This window comes from Colius striatus, chromosome 11 (assembly GCF_028858725.1).
Source record: "Colius striatus isolate bColStr4 chromosome 11, bColStr4.1.hap1, whole genome shotgun sequence".
NCBI lineage: Eukaryota > Metazoa > Chordata > Aves > Coliiformes > Coliidae > Colius > Colius striatus.
In genome coordinates this window covers 23,510,031-23,522,192 of record NC_084769.1, presented here as the reverse complement: position 1 = coordinate 23,522,192, position 12,162 = coordinate 23,510,031, and the positions used below count along the sequence as shown (strand labels likewise).

General features: G+C 39.2%; 1 protein-coding gene across 1 annotated transcript in view; it reads right to left on the bottom strand.

The window, feature by feature from the left end:
- RAPGEF4 (Rap guanine nucleotide exchange factor 4) overlaps window positions 1–12,162 on the bottom strand; it is a 151,679-nt gene that overhangs the window by 11,933 nt on the left and 127,584 nt on the right. The window contains exons 22-26 of the mRNA XM_062004607.1: window positions 11,061–11,207; window positions 9,763–9,860; window positions 6,708–6,833; window positions 6,077–6,255; window positions 1,502–1,592 (exon numbers count right to left, since the gene is read on the bottom strand). Coding sequence (XP_061860591.1) covers window positions 1,502–1,592; window positions 6,077–6,255; window positions 6,708–6,833; window positions 9,763–9,860; window positions 11,061–11,207 — 641 coding nt within the window. The remainder of the gene's footprint in view (window positions 1–1,501; window positions 1,593–6,076; window positions 6,256–6,707; window positions 6,834–9,762; window positions 9,861–11,060; window positions 11,208–12,162) is intronic.

The following is a 12,162-nucleotide window of genomic DNA, read 5'->3' as shown; positions in this document are numbered from 1 at the left end:
TCACAGTAATATTTTATGCACATTCAGAATATGTCAGCTTTCTAGTTTTAATACGAAATTTCTCTGTATTTGCTCTGTATTTCTCTGTATATATCAGTCTACTAGTGGCAGTGGGCAACATTAAAAATTAAGACTTTATAGTGCAGAAATGATTTTTTGCAATACTTTCTACATTTGGAGTGTGTACTCTAGTAAGATATTTACACTGTGCCACAGCAAGGGCCTAATTTTTAATGATGTGTATGAACAACTGTGTGCCTATTTTGCATATGCATGTAGATTAGGTATTTGTGAAATAAGTGGTATAATTGGACATTTGCACCTGCAAATATCTAATTTGTGCATGCAACTAATGTAAATGCATAATAATATAGCAAAAGTCAGGTCTTGGTATGTTTTTTTATAAAGGTTATTATGTATCTGGCTAAAAATCAAGCTGCAGAGATTCTCTTTATAAACCCACCGCCCTACAGAATCACAGTGCAGTAACATTTACCTGAGCTCAGGGTCATACCACATGCCTACAAATGAGCTGGGCCCCTCCAGCTCAGACCCTGTGCCCATACATTCAGTTTCCTCTTCTCTCTTCATACTACTTCTGTAGTCTCTCAGCTTTCCCCACTATTCCTTTCTGTAGCCACAAATGAAGGGTCATTATTTTGAGAATCTGACCCGCAAATCTTTGCCTTCAGCACTGCTTGTGTGCACCACTTGCAACATGTATTTCTGAAAACTGGACCGTTGTCTTCTCAGATATGTTAATCCGATCTATTTCACAACTCTTTTTTAGAGGTGTTCAAATTTTAGTCTCAGTTGCATCAATGACCTCAGTTATGCTATTTCTTTTGAATTTCTAATGTACAAAAGACATGTACATTCAAATCTGCACTGCTTTTGACAACCAGTATGTTCTCAGTGGTTACATGTGCTTACTACCTCACCCTGCTGGACATTGCCTCCTTTTCATATACTCACATACAAAAGAGCAAACCCACAGAAAAGGGGGGAAGCTCTGAGAATGAAGACCAAACTGATAGTAAACAAAAGAATGCATGCCAGAGAGAAAACCAGAACTGGTTAGGACAAACCCACATTTTAATAGGGCAACTGAGACCATAAGGAGATCATAAAATAACATGTATAAACAGAGGATGGATTTTAGAGAAGTACCTATGGAGTAACCTCACCAAATCATCAGTAAAGTCAGAGGATGGGCTGATGAAAGAGGCTAACTGGCTAACTTGCCCATCTTGTTGGGGAGTTTAGCTCATCAACAGAAGTTCCTGTTGTCAATCTTGTTAAGTGCTTGTGAGTGTTTAACACATCTATAGGCATTCTGCTTTACTAATAAAAATTGTCAGTCTTAGTCAAAGGCTTCCTCTCAGGAGCTGAACTAGTCAAAATAATTTTGTCAGTAAAAAAGGCCGAAGTCACAATTTTGCTAACTACAGTCATAAATCCCAGTCAAACTACTTGGAAACAGATTTTAGCTAAGACTTACCTCCCATGTCAATGAGAGACGACTCACAGCGACATTACTCAGTCCCATAATAATAGCGAAAAAGGAATTCAGATTTTTGTATTCTTTACAGCTGAAACACAAAGGGACGGATTTTTAAGTTGTATGTATCCATCAGGGCAGAAGTGCACATAACAACCTGAAAAAGTTAAACCCAGGCATCTAGCATAGATGTGACTGAATTTGGGCAGTCCTGGCCAGCATGCCTGCGGCACACCACTTCACCAAAGTGTGATTAATTCACCACACTCTGGACGCTCCTTTGCTCTCTCTCTTAAAATGACTTCCTATTTCCACCTCACAGGTGCCAGCTTCTGTAGGGACATTAAAGGAGTCTTTGAAGGTCCTCCCCACCCAGAAACAACCCTGAAACTGGGCTCAATCCAGTCACGGGGAATACCAGAAACTGTAGAAGCAACTTGTTTACAACCTCACTTGCTGCAGAACTTGCTGACAGCTTCTGAACAGGTATTGAATGCTGGGAATTGTCTCTAGACAATCTTGAGTCTTCCTAAAGGGAGAAGACCAGGTGTCTAGAAATGTCTGTGTGCCATTGACTTCTCTTGCTGTAGATTATTTCTATTCAGTACTTGTAGACTCTGAACTCTTTAGGATGTTTCAAGCATAGAACTGTCACTTGCTACCAGCATTGTTAAAGAGGTCCTGGGCACTAGGAGCTCTAGGTTATGCTTCATCCTTAATGCAAAGGTGAACTTTTTTTACCAATCAGGAAAAAATGGAGTATGAAACTGAGTGTTATGGAAGATCCTTTACACCATACTAGAGAGGTAGACATAATCTGATGGGAACAGCCCACACAATTGCTCAGCTGGGACTGCATCAGCTGGCACATTGACTCACTGGAAATGGAAGAAAGAGAACAAAGCCTATATCTCTTAAATCTGTGTTTCACTGCATTCCTGCAAATAATTTGTTATTTTTCATCTGATTTCAGAACCTCAGTCTCTCCTTCTTTTCCTGTTTACCAAGAAAACTTCCACAAGATTCAAGCTAAGATTCTCAGATTTGTTTATTCATCGCTGAAGCTCTTAGCTCCTCTGAGGTATCCTCACACTCCAGATGAAATTAATAAAATCATCACATCCTACTGTCTGACTCTGTAATTGCCACATCACCTTATTGTTATTATGTTCTTTCTGTCCTTCCATTTCACTAGACTCGATGTATTGAGTGGGTAAGTCCTTTAGATCTGGGCTTCACTTGTGTCTGCGCTGTGTGAACACTGAATACGTGAAATCTGTCTGTTGTCTCTGCTGCCCCCTCAGATCTCCTGGCAGAGCTGCTCATACAAATTTTCCCACATCAGATTACAGACAGTGAGCAAGGTTAGCGAAGATAAACTGAAATGCTAAAGCCATCCCTACTTATTCTGACTAGAGCAGGTCAGGGAGTGCCTCGTTAGTGGATCTGAAGGGAGATAAGGATGAAAAGCAGCTAGGACAGCCTGTCAGTGATAACCTCTTACCCAGGCACAACTAAATCCAGAAAGGGATATCTGTCCACAGCCTGTGACATTGTGGCACAGTAAAAATAATTAGTACCACACAACTCAAACATAGTAGGAAGCTGGAAATGTATCTGCAATATGTAATTTTAATCTATCTTTCATTTTAAAAAGGAAAAGTTTTCCCAAATACCCCATTGAGCAATGGAATTTGACAATGTCCCTGTTGCCATCCATCTAGATGTATGATATTCTACACCAAATATTTTGTAAATTCTACAGGGTCTCCACTAAACAGGGCAGTTCTGCTGCAAGGATATAGATGCTGCATGGCTCCACAGCATAGATGCTGCCTGTACAATGTTAGAAAGTGGATGCTCCAAAGTACCAATGTGTTCAAAGCAGAGCTCCCTCCACCTCCTAAAACAGCTTGTATTGGAAAAATCTTCCTGCTAGTGTGAATTGTGAACACACATATGCACACACTCTTGTCTCTAACACAAACACAAATGTGGTTAAAATCTCTTGATACTGACACAGCATATTCATCTTGGCATTTTTTTCTGTAAACATACACTCTTCAAAAATTTCTTGCAAGCTCTTTAAGCTTATAGCATATGCATGTGCATGAAAAGAATGATTTTCAAAAGCTGAATGAAAGTGTCTGAGTATAGTGATATGCAAGAAGACTTCTAAATAGACTGTGGGTATATTTGCAAAGAGGAAATATCCACAAACTGGGTTTGTGGATATCTGTAAAAGGATGTACAAGTACATCCTAGACAACCTTTCTAATACAATTAATATGGGAAGAACTCATTGTACGAAATATAGTTCCCTTTTGTTTGAAAGTTTAATCCTACAATGGCTAGAGAAGAGGTGAACTTGGTAACCTCTACATCCTCTCCCAGCAGATGCAAGGCAACAACGGCTCCTGGAACCGAACACATATGTGCACAGCACCTGTGCACAGCACTTGGGCCTCATGCTTGCCACGCAGGCTGGGAGCATACACCACAGGGTCCATGGGGTGGCAGACACAAACTGATGTGCCTTCTGTGATGGTGTCTGGGCCCCGAGTCACAGAACTGAAACAGGGTTCTCAGCAACAGTTATCTTTGAAAATTGGTATGTGCAAGGCATCTCATTAGCACCAGTCATGCCTCAGGTTAATAGTACAGTACTGAGCTGTTCTCCCCAAATACTTTTCTAATGAGTCCAGTACTTCTAGTTAGGGTAATGTTCTCATTAGGTCTCAAGGATCTTTACAAGCAAAATTTCCTCAAAGATACTGCTTCAAGGCCTGGGCCCACATCTTTTCATCCAATCCCTTGGTTTTTTTCTCCTCTCTAACTTCTGTGCACTTTATGTTTGTTTTGCTACAGGCTGTAGCACCCGTTACCCTGGCAACACTGCACAGAGGGCAGCAGCCTGGCAAAAACTTCCCAGCACCTTTCCAGAGGCTGCAATTAAACCTGCCCATGCCATTTGTACTGAGGAAAATCTTGTGCTTTGGATTTCTCTGCTTTTAGGAGGCGAAGAGGACTCAGCAGAGCAGACCGCTTTTAGCTATTTATTTTTAGCATTGTGGTGATACCAGAAACATGGAAGTAAACAGGAGGTTGTCAGGCTGTTGTAAATAGCATAGGATTAAACCCATGACATTGAGGGACCCACAGGGTAGGGAGTTTTATCATGGAGACATTTAAGTATCATTTTTAGGCGGCTTGATTTTGAGCATTTATGGAAATTACTGTTGTATCTTAATTTGCCACATTTCAGCATTTTCCCAGCTGTGCCTGCGCGTGAGGGCAAGGCCCACACACAGGCCACCACCTTCTCCCATGCACAGCTGCCTCCTGCCTCCCACCCCAAGGACAAAATGGCACAGGAATGGCAGTGTAGATGTATTCTTAGAAATTAAGGAGATAAATTCTGATCTCTCTTCTGAATATAAACCTGATCCTGCATGCCCAGCACTAGAACACCTTTAGCTTTGACCAACTGTAAGCTGACGGGAAGCCCAAAGCAGCTCCTAACAGGAAGCACGCCGATGCAGAGTTTCAATGTGAACACCAATTTCACCTTTGGGAGAAGGGTGACATCACAACTGTAATAATAATCTCTTCCTTCACACAACTACATTTAAAGATGTAAAAATATTACAACTCACAGTTTAACTGCAAGTAATAATTGTTTGGCAAGACTGCCTAAAGGCCTTGAGTCACAATGCCCAAGTCATAGACAACTAGGCAGTTCCTCACTGCACACCTCAGCAAAATGTTCAGACAGTGATGAATGTAACAAACACACCACAAACTGGAAAGGAAGTAAGAGGGTGACAGTGATAAAAACCTGTAGCTATGCAGGGCAGAGGCATACCCCTGCTCCTTCTGAAGTCAGTTACACCCCTGCCCTTCACTTCAGTGAGAAGGAGTCAAGGCTGACATCTTTGACATAAAGGCTCCAAAGAGTTTAAGCTTTAATATGAATAAAAGAACAGAAGACAGCAAGAATTGCCTGCTATCCCATCTCAGACTCAGCAATTAGTAACAACAACAAAAAAATCATACCATTGCAATTTTAAACAAAAGTATTAGAGAAATATACCAAGCAGACTAAAGGTAACGTGAGCCTCCTCATTTCCATACTAGATCTCTTTGCACTCTGCCTTTCATTTTTCCCACTTGAGGCCATTTTGATAATGGTCTTCTCAAATAGTACCAGAAATACTTCTGTTATCAAGAAAATTAATGCTCAGTTTTGTTATTCACTAATTCACAGATTAAAATTTGCTGATACATGGAAAGGTAAATGAAAGATTCTCCTAATGAACTGAAATATATTTACTCTCAAATTTTATGTACAAACATGGCCCTAATAGATGACAGATCAAGGAGCAGAAGAGTAGAAAAGGAAGAAGAATATATATATTAACAAGGTTCTATACAGCCCTGTAAGGAAAGGGACAGAATTGCCAAAGAGAGAACACTTTAACCTCTGCTTTGTGTGGCTGTCTGAAAATAGAAAAAATAACAACAAATTGACTATACTGAACCTCATTTCCAGTTCACAGATTATTGTATACTTACTGGGCTGCTATCTTAATATACTTCTTTAACAGCTGAACACGCTTGCTGAGTTGAGAGCAAAGACAAATCTCAGTCACCACCCAGAACTGAATTTCATTAAATCTTCTTAAAAACAAGTCCAGATTTGCTGTGGTCTTTTTAAAATTGTGCCTTCCAAAAGTGTGATAGATCAATTCCAGCTGGGAAAAACAAAACAGTTTGGGATTTTTTATTTTTTTTTCAGTAATCTCATCTTTTGGACAAAGAAAAGAGGCTAAGATGGACCAGGTAAATATCTACTCTGAATTATCATTTTTGCTATACAGATGACAAGGATTCAGGTTGCAAATTCAGTAGGCAGTAGCTGAGGCATACTAAAGGCATAACTACAGACTATGTATAAATAGCTTAATAACCTTAAAACACACCAAAGTAATTCAATAAGCAACACACGTTCAGGAGATGTTTGTTTTTTGCATTTTGCCTCTAAAATGAAGAATGCCTTATACTTTCAAAACTTGTAGGTGGCTTTGCTGTAGTATTTTTGAAAATCAAGCTTAGAGAAAGTTTAGTAAATAATGAACAAACCTACAATGTACAACTAAACGTTTCCTAACAGATTCCAATTAGCTGAGTACAGAGATCCTCATACCTCATGCACACAATTGAAGAGCTCCCAGTCATAAATTGTCATCTGATGGGCTAAGTCTTTGGAACTCATCAGTTCGAATGTTCCCACTGTACCAGCAGATGGTCCCTCTTGTTCTGGTAATGGTGCCTAAAATCGAAAAACGGTATAAAAATATTTTAGAAATACTAAATTGCATGATTGGTGCTTTTCTTACATAACATTTCTGATTTTTTTTTCAGGGTGACCACTTTCCTAAGCATGTTTCTGATAGCAAAACTGAGAAGCCCTGCACAAAATCAGTATCCACTATGCATAAGACAGTCAGGAAAATTCTGAAAGCTCTTCAGAGGCACTGTAAGGAAATAACACAGACCATTCTCAGTGTGCTATTTTTAGCATTGCTCTAAAATTTGAAGCCAGAAATAAATACTTCAATACACGTTGTGCATTCCTGTTTGTTTAGGAGCATAGGTCTCTCACACAGCTTTTTTAATCAGTTTTCATTTTTCACATACACAACTAACTAGGCCAGAAAGCACAAGCCAAAAGCTTTTGCAAATTCCTGATTCTAATTATGAGAATTATTACATCTGCATACTTCAGAAATCTGCAGTGACTGCAAGATCTTCTGATCATTTTAAAAATAAGCCTCATGCTTTCTTTTTGATAGTACAGGGATGCACTATTTGTGATTGCAAAACTCCTGGCTATGCTAATTAGAATTATATGCACATGGACTTATGAGAAAGAATCCTTCAAATCATTCAGGTGTAAAATGCTTTTGAAAGACACTTGTATACCACCCAATAAATGAGATCTGATCTACAGTTTTTCACAGAAGTAAACCTTACACTAAAGACAGATTTAAACACGGCTTGATATCAAGTAAGATTTGAAGTAGTCTGTCCTACATTTTGTGGTCAAAATGTTTGAACGAGCACTGCTAAAATACTAACAACCAGTCCTCTTGCAAACTCAAATGCGTTACACCAGTAAAACCTCCCATGAACCCACGTTAGAATTGGTTTGTTTCCAGGAGAGGGCACTAGAGTTCACTTACAAGTTTCTCACTTTCCCATAGGGTCTTTGTTAGATAATTACAGAGCGGGGAATTGTCAACAGGCGCCTTTCTGAGTACAAACTCAATAGAGTCTGCAAGATTAACAGGCCATATTTACATGCTGCAATACCAAAAAGAAGCTTACTATATTAATCCCCTTTTATATAAGAATATTATATTACCGATAGAAAATGGACTGACATCAAATCACTTTCTCAGTAACACACAATTTGTAGGAGCTTTACTTCTTGTATGAATTCCTGTTTTTTACTGTAAGGAAAACTTGTATTTCAAATAACATCATAACACAAAGTAATTAAAAATTACTAAACAGGCATTCTTACCTTAGAAGTTCTACCTAAAATTTATTTAAAATAATGTATATAAGCGAAGCATTATCTACAAAAAAAAACCTGGACAGCCATCAATCTTACAACAGCCTGCAGATTGCTCTGAATTGGGATTTACACAAACACAAACCTTCTGTATTTTAAGACAGAGCATGAGTGAAAAGCACAGCAGTTTTGTGTGGAAAATCCTAATTCATTGAAATCTGTGGAAAGAGAATTGCCCACAGACTGAAAGAGGGTTTTTTCCCCCTATTTGGAGACAAACACAACATAGCTGTTACCATAACAAGCACATATTTTCCAAGACTAGGAAAGAAGCACTTTGATGTAAATTCATTGCATATTTGAAAATTCATCTAACCCAGAACAATTTTCACATGGGAACTGCCAAGTGTAGCATGAATAAATATACATGCACAAGGCAGCAGCCAGAAATTGCAATGTGAAAGGATTAAACTGGGAGGCAGGTAAGGCTGTAATATTTTTCAATTTGTTTATATGCTTTGAAAAAATGCATCTGATAAGTATATGCACTCTGTTATGCAGCACTGAGAACCCTTTTAAAGCTGCTGAGAATTCCTCCCCAGTTCCTACTGATGTCAGTCCAGCTGATGAGAACTCGCATGCTGCAGCCCTGCATCTTACAGCTCCCTGTAGCATTTTGACTACTTCATCCATAGTAGATAGTATAGAGGAAAAGGCACAGATAGTCATGACCATTTGCTGCCAAAGCTACATTGTCTGCTACACAGACAATGCAGAGCCATATGAAAGTGCCCAGTGAAGTTGTACTGACATGTAATACCCCTGCTTTAGACTAGCATGCCCCATGAGGGTATCTACTTGGCAGGATTAATTAACCTTAAGGGAACACCAGAATTTAATAAACTGAGCAAGAGGTATCTCTGCATGGAACTGCAGTATGCTGGATGTACATTCCCAGTTACTAAATTGAAAGCAGCAGCAAAGCTTAGATTTTACCATATCTATAAAAGAAATCAGGCATACATACTAAGTGGCTTGTTAAAAGCATACGGGAGGCTGAAACAAGGCTAGGAGTAATAGAGTTCATGCTGACATGACTTGGCAATGACATTTGTTTTTAATGAAATAAAAGGAACAAAAAGTAGAGTCAAATCAAACTATAAAAGCAGACCCCATGGAGATTGTTAGAATTACTGTATGAACTGTAAGTACTCATGAACAATTCCACCTAAGAAAAAAACCAGTCTTTCTACCAGGAATATTTTTCTGTGATTCTACTTAGAATTATCTGAGACTTTGACACAGTATTTTGTATGTCTGAAAAAGAAAAGATTTTGAGGAATTTACTGTAGGAATCAGGCCTCCAGAATGCTTTTATTGATAACATCTATCTTTAAGAATATATATCCCTGTGGCCTGGATCAAATCATTCTGTAATCTGGAATTACTGCATGTCTTAGTGACTCATCGTCTTCAATGCTTGATGTGACACAATACTAGGAATTAAGAAACTGTAACATTACCTTGTTTTAATTTCAGGGCTCATTTCATAGCACTGTGACCAGCCCTTTGTTGGGAATGTTTCCACCAGTTTTTACCTAAAGCATTGATAATATAAAAAGGACCAAGTGTTCAAATAAGCTGAAGAGCTGAACTTCCTGAGAACTGCATGCATACATACCAATGAATCAAACTGATCACGTGGGCAAGCAAACAGTCGTCCATTAACACTGAGAGTTGTAAACACTGAAACATCATGAGGCTTGAGCACAACCTTTTCTGTAAGCATCAAACAAAAAGATTTATTATCTATCTGTATATATACATTTATTATACTGATCTAACAGCACAGATCACCCCTCTGGGAACAAATTTTGCATAGTAAACCAATGTCCAAGACACAAATTAGATGACAAGGTCCTCTTTATTGAAGAAATGTGACAAGCAGCTCAGCCCAAAACAGCCACATACAGAACTGGCATACAGAACTAGAATCCCAGCCCAAAACTGAATAGACAGGTCAAGAAGCCTATGCTGCCATCTCTAGAAACAACCTGCAAAAATTCAGCCATAATTAGGGGCTCGATTCATTCTCCTCTGAGCTGCAAGCATTTGGAGAGCTGTTTTTTAAAAGAAATTGCCTTGGAAGACAGTAACTGCATAAGGAGGTGATGAAATGCACTGTATTCAAATCACATTACAGCAGCTCTAAAAGAGCATCACATCACAAGTAACGAAAAGATAATGAAGTAATATACAGATCAGTCTCTTCCAGCAGGCGCAGGCAAATCTGACAATAAAAAATCGCTGGAACTGCAAAAAGGAGAGCCGCCTGGTGTCAGTTCTCAGGAAGTGAGCTGGTTTTGGCACGCATCACTATTTGCAAAAGTGCCTTCCAACACAGCTCTCATTTGCTCTGTGTGCTTCCACACAGTCATACTCAGAGTACTTCAGCAATACTAGTTCTACAGCAGAATTCACCTTGCACTTACTCTGCCATTTTCACAGCCTGCAGTGGAAGGCTGACTCCTGACCTTTTGGAACACTAGGTCAGTGGGATTGGCACTAAATTGCTAAGCACTGATTTACACGGACACAGCAGCCAGAATGTTAGTGACCATCAGTGAAATGCCTGCACTGCAGTGTTTTGTGCTACTGCTGATTCATATATCTAGCTTGACATCATCCATGCTTGCCTCCTACTTCTGTTGATAAAAAACTCTTACAAGTCTTACAGTGAAGGAAACTTGGGGTAGCCCTGTTCTGCAACACGCAGATACACAAGCTTCTCCATTTTTCCTATCTTACAAGTGATCTTCAGCCTGTGCCTGCAATAGGGAAAGGACTTGCCTCTAAGACAGCATCTGTGTACCTGCCAAACATGCACATGGATATAAACGTCTTGACTGAATTATTCTTTCAATCTCTCTTCTGCTTCACCATAAGTGAGAAGTGTTTAAGATGATGCAAATACAATACCTCCTCCTGAACTCATCTTTACTATGATGAGGCTTTCTCCAGATCCCAGCTTATCTGCTACTGCGCTGATCACCTCCTTCACAGAGGAAGACACTGGCACCCGGATAGTAGTATAGGTTTGGTCTATGCAGTACACCTTAAACAGAACTAAAGAAAAAAGAATGCTGTATGTATGCTACGTGTTTTACTCTACAAATTACTTTTACTTCAGCAATTCCTTCTCACAAATGAAACAAATAAAGCAACAGTGAATCACTACAGTTTTGTTAGCTCCTCATTCCTCAGATGTTCTACAATTTCTCATATAGAAATCTCTGATTTCTCAGAGCTTTTAGTAAACCATGAAGTACTACTGTTTCAGTATTGGTACATTATCATGGATATCAATTTAATCTGGCACTTTGTTATGTTCCAGACAGTATAATATTTTAAATCAACACTTCTTTTCAAGAGCCAGGAAAGCTGTCTGCAAACTCTCTTAATTACAGGAAAATAATTGTCATATTTACAAAACTTACTTGAAAATAGTTTCTGGTTACAATCAGAACTTAAATCCAATTGTGTGGCAAGCTGTTTTTTACAAGCAAGTATGTAACTGCTGCATCGAGAATATTGTAGATGATGAGGAAAAATACCTCAACAATAAGAATACATTTGAGTGTACAGTACAATTTGGCTTGCAGAGCAATACATGAACCCAGGCCTCCGGCTGCCTAGAAATCAATATCATAGTACATTAGCCTGAAAAAAGCAAGGCAGCCCAAAGTGATAAAGACAGAAGAAGTTAAAAAAATACTACAGGTCAGCTGTCAAGCCAAGCCAAGCAGGCCCTGGAGTTACAGGTGTCAGTGGATTCTCCGTGTTCAGTGTGCTGCCTGCCCTATGAATGAAAGATGAAGCTATATGAAAGCAACAGTTACTGCATGTCCACACAGACAGGAGAAGCAGTACTCCCCTGGCAGCAGCAACTGTTCGTTCTTTGTAGGCCTAAAAGAAACACTGATATGGACAACAGAAGCTGCATGCCTGGCAACATGTCTGCTGTTCATACACAGTTACTTTCATCTTTTGAAATGGCTCTCTGTTGGCTTGATTTATGCCA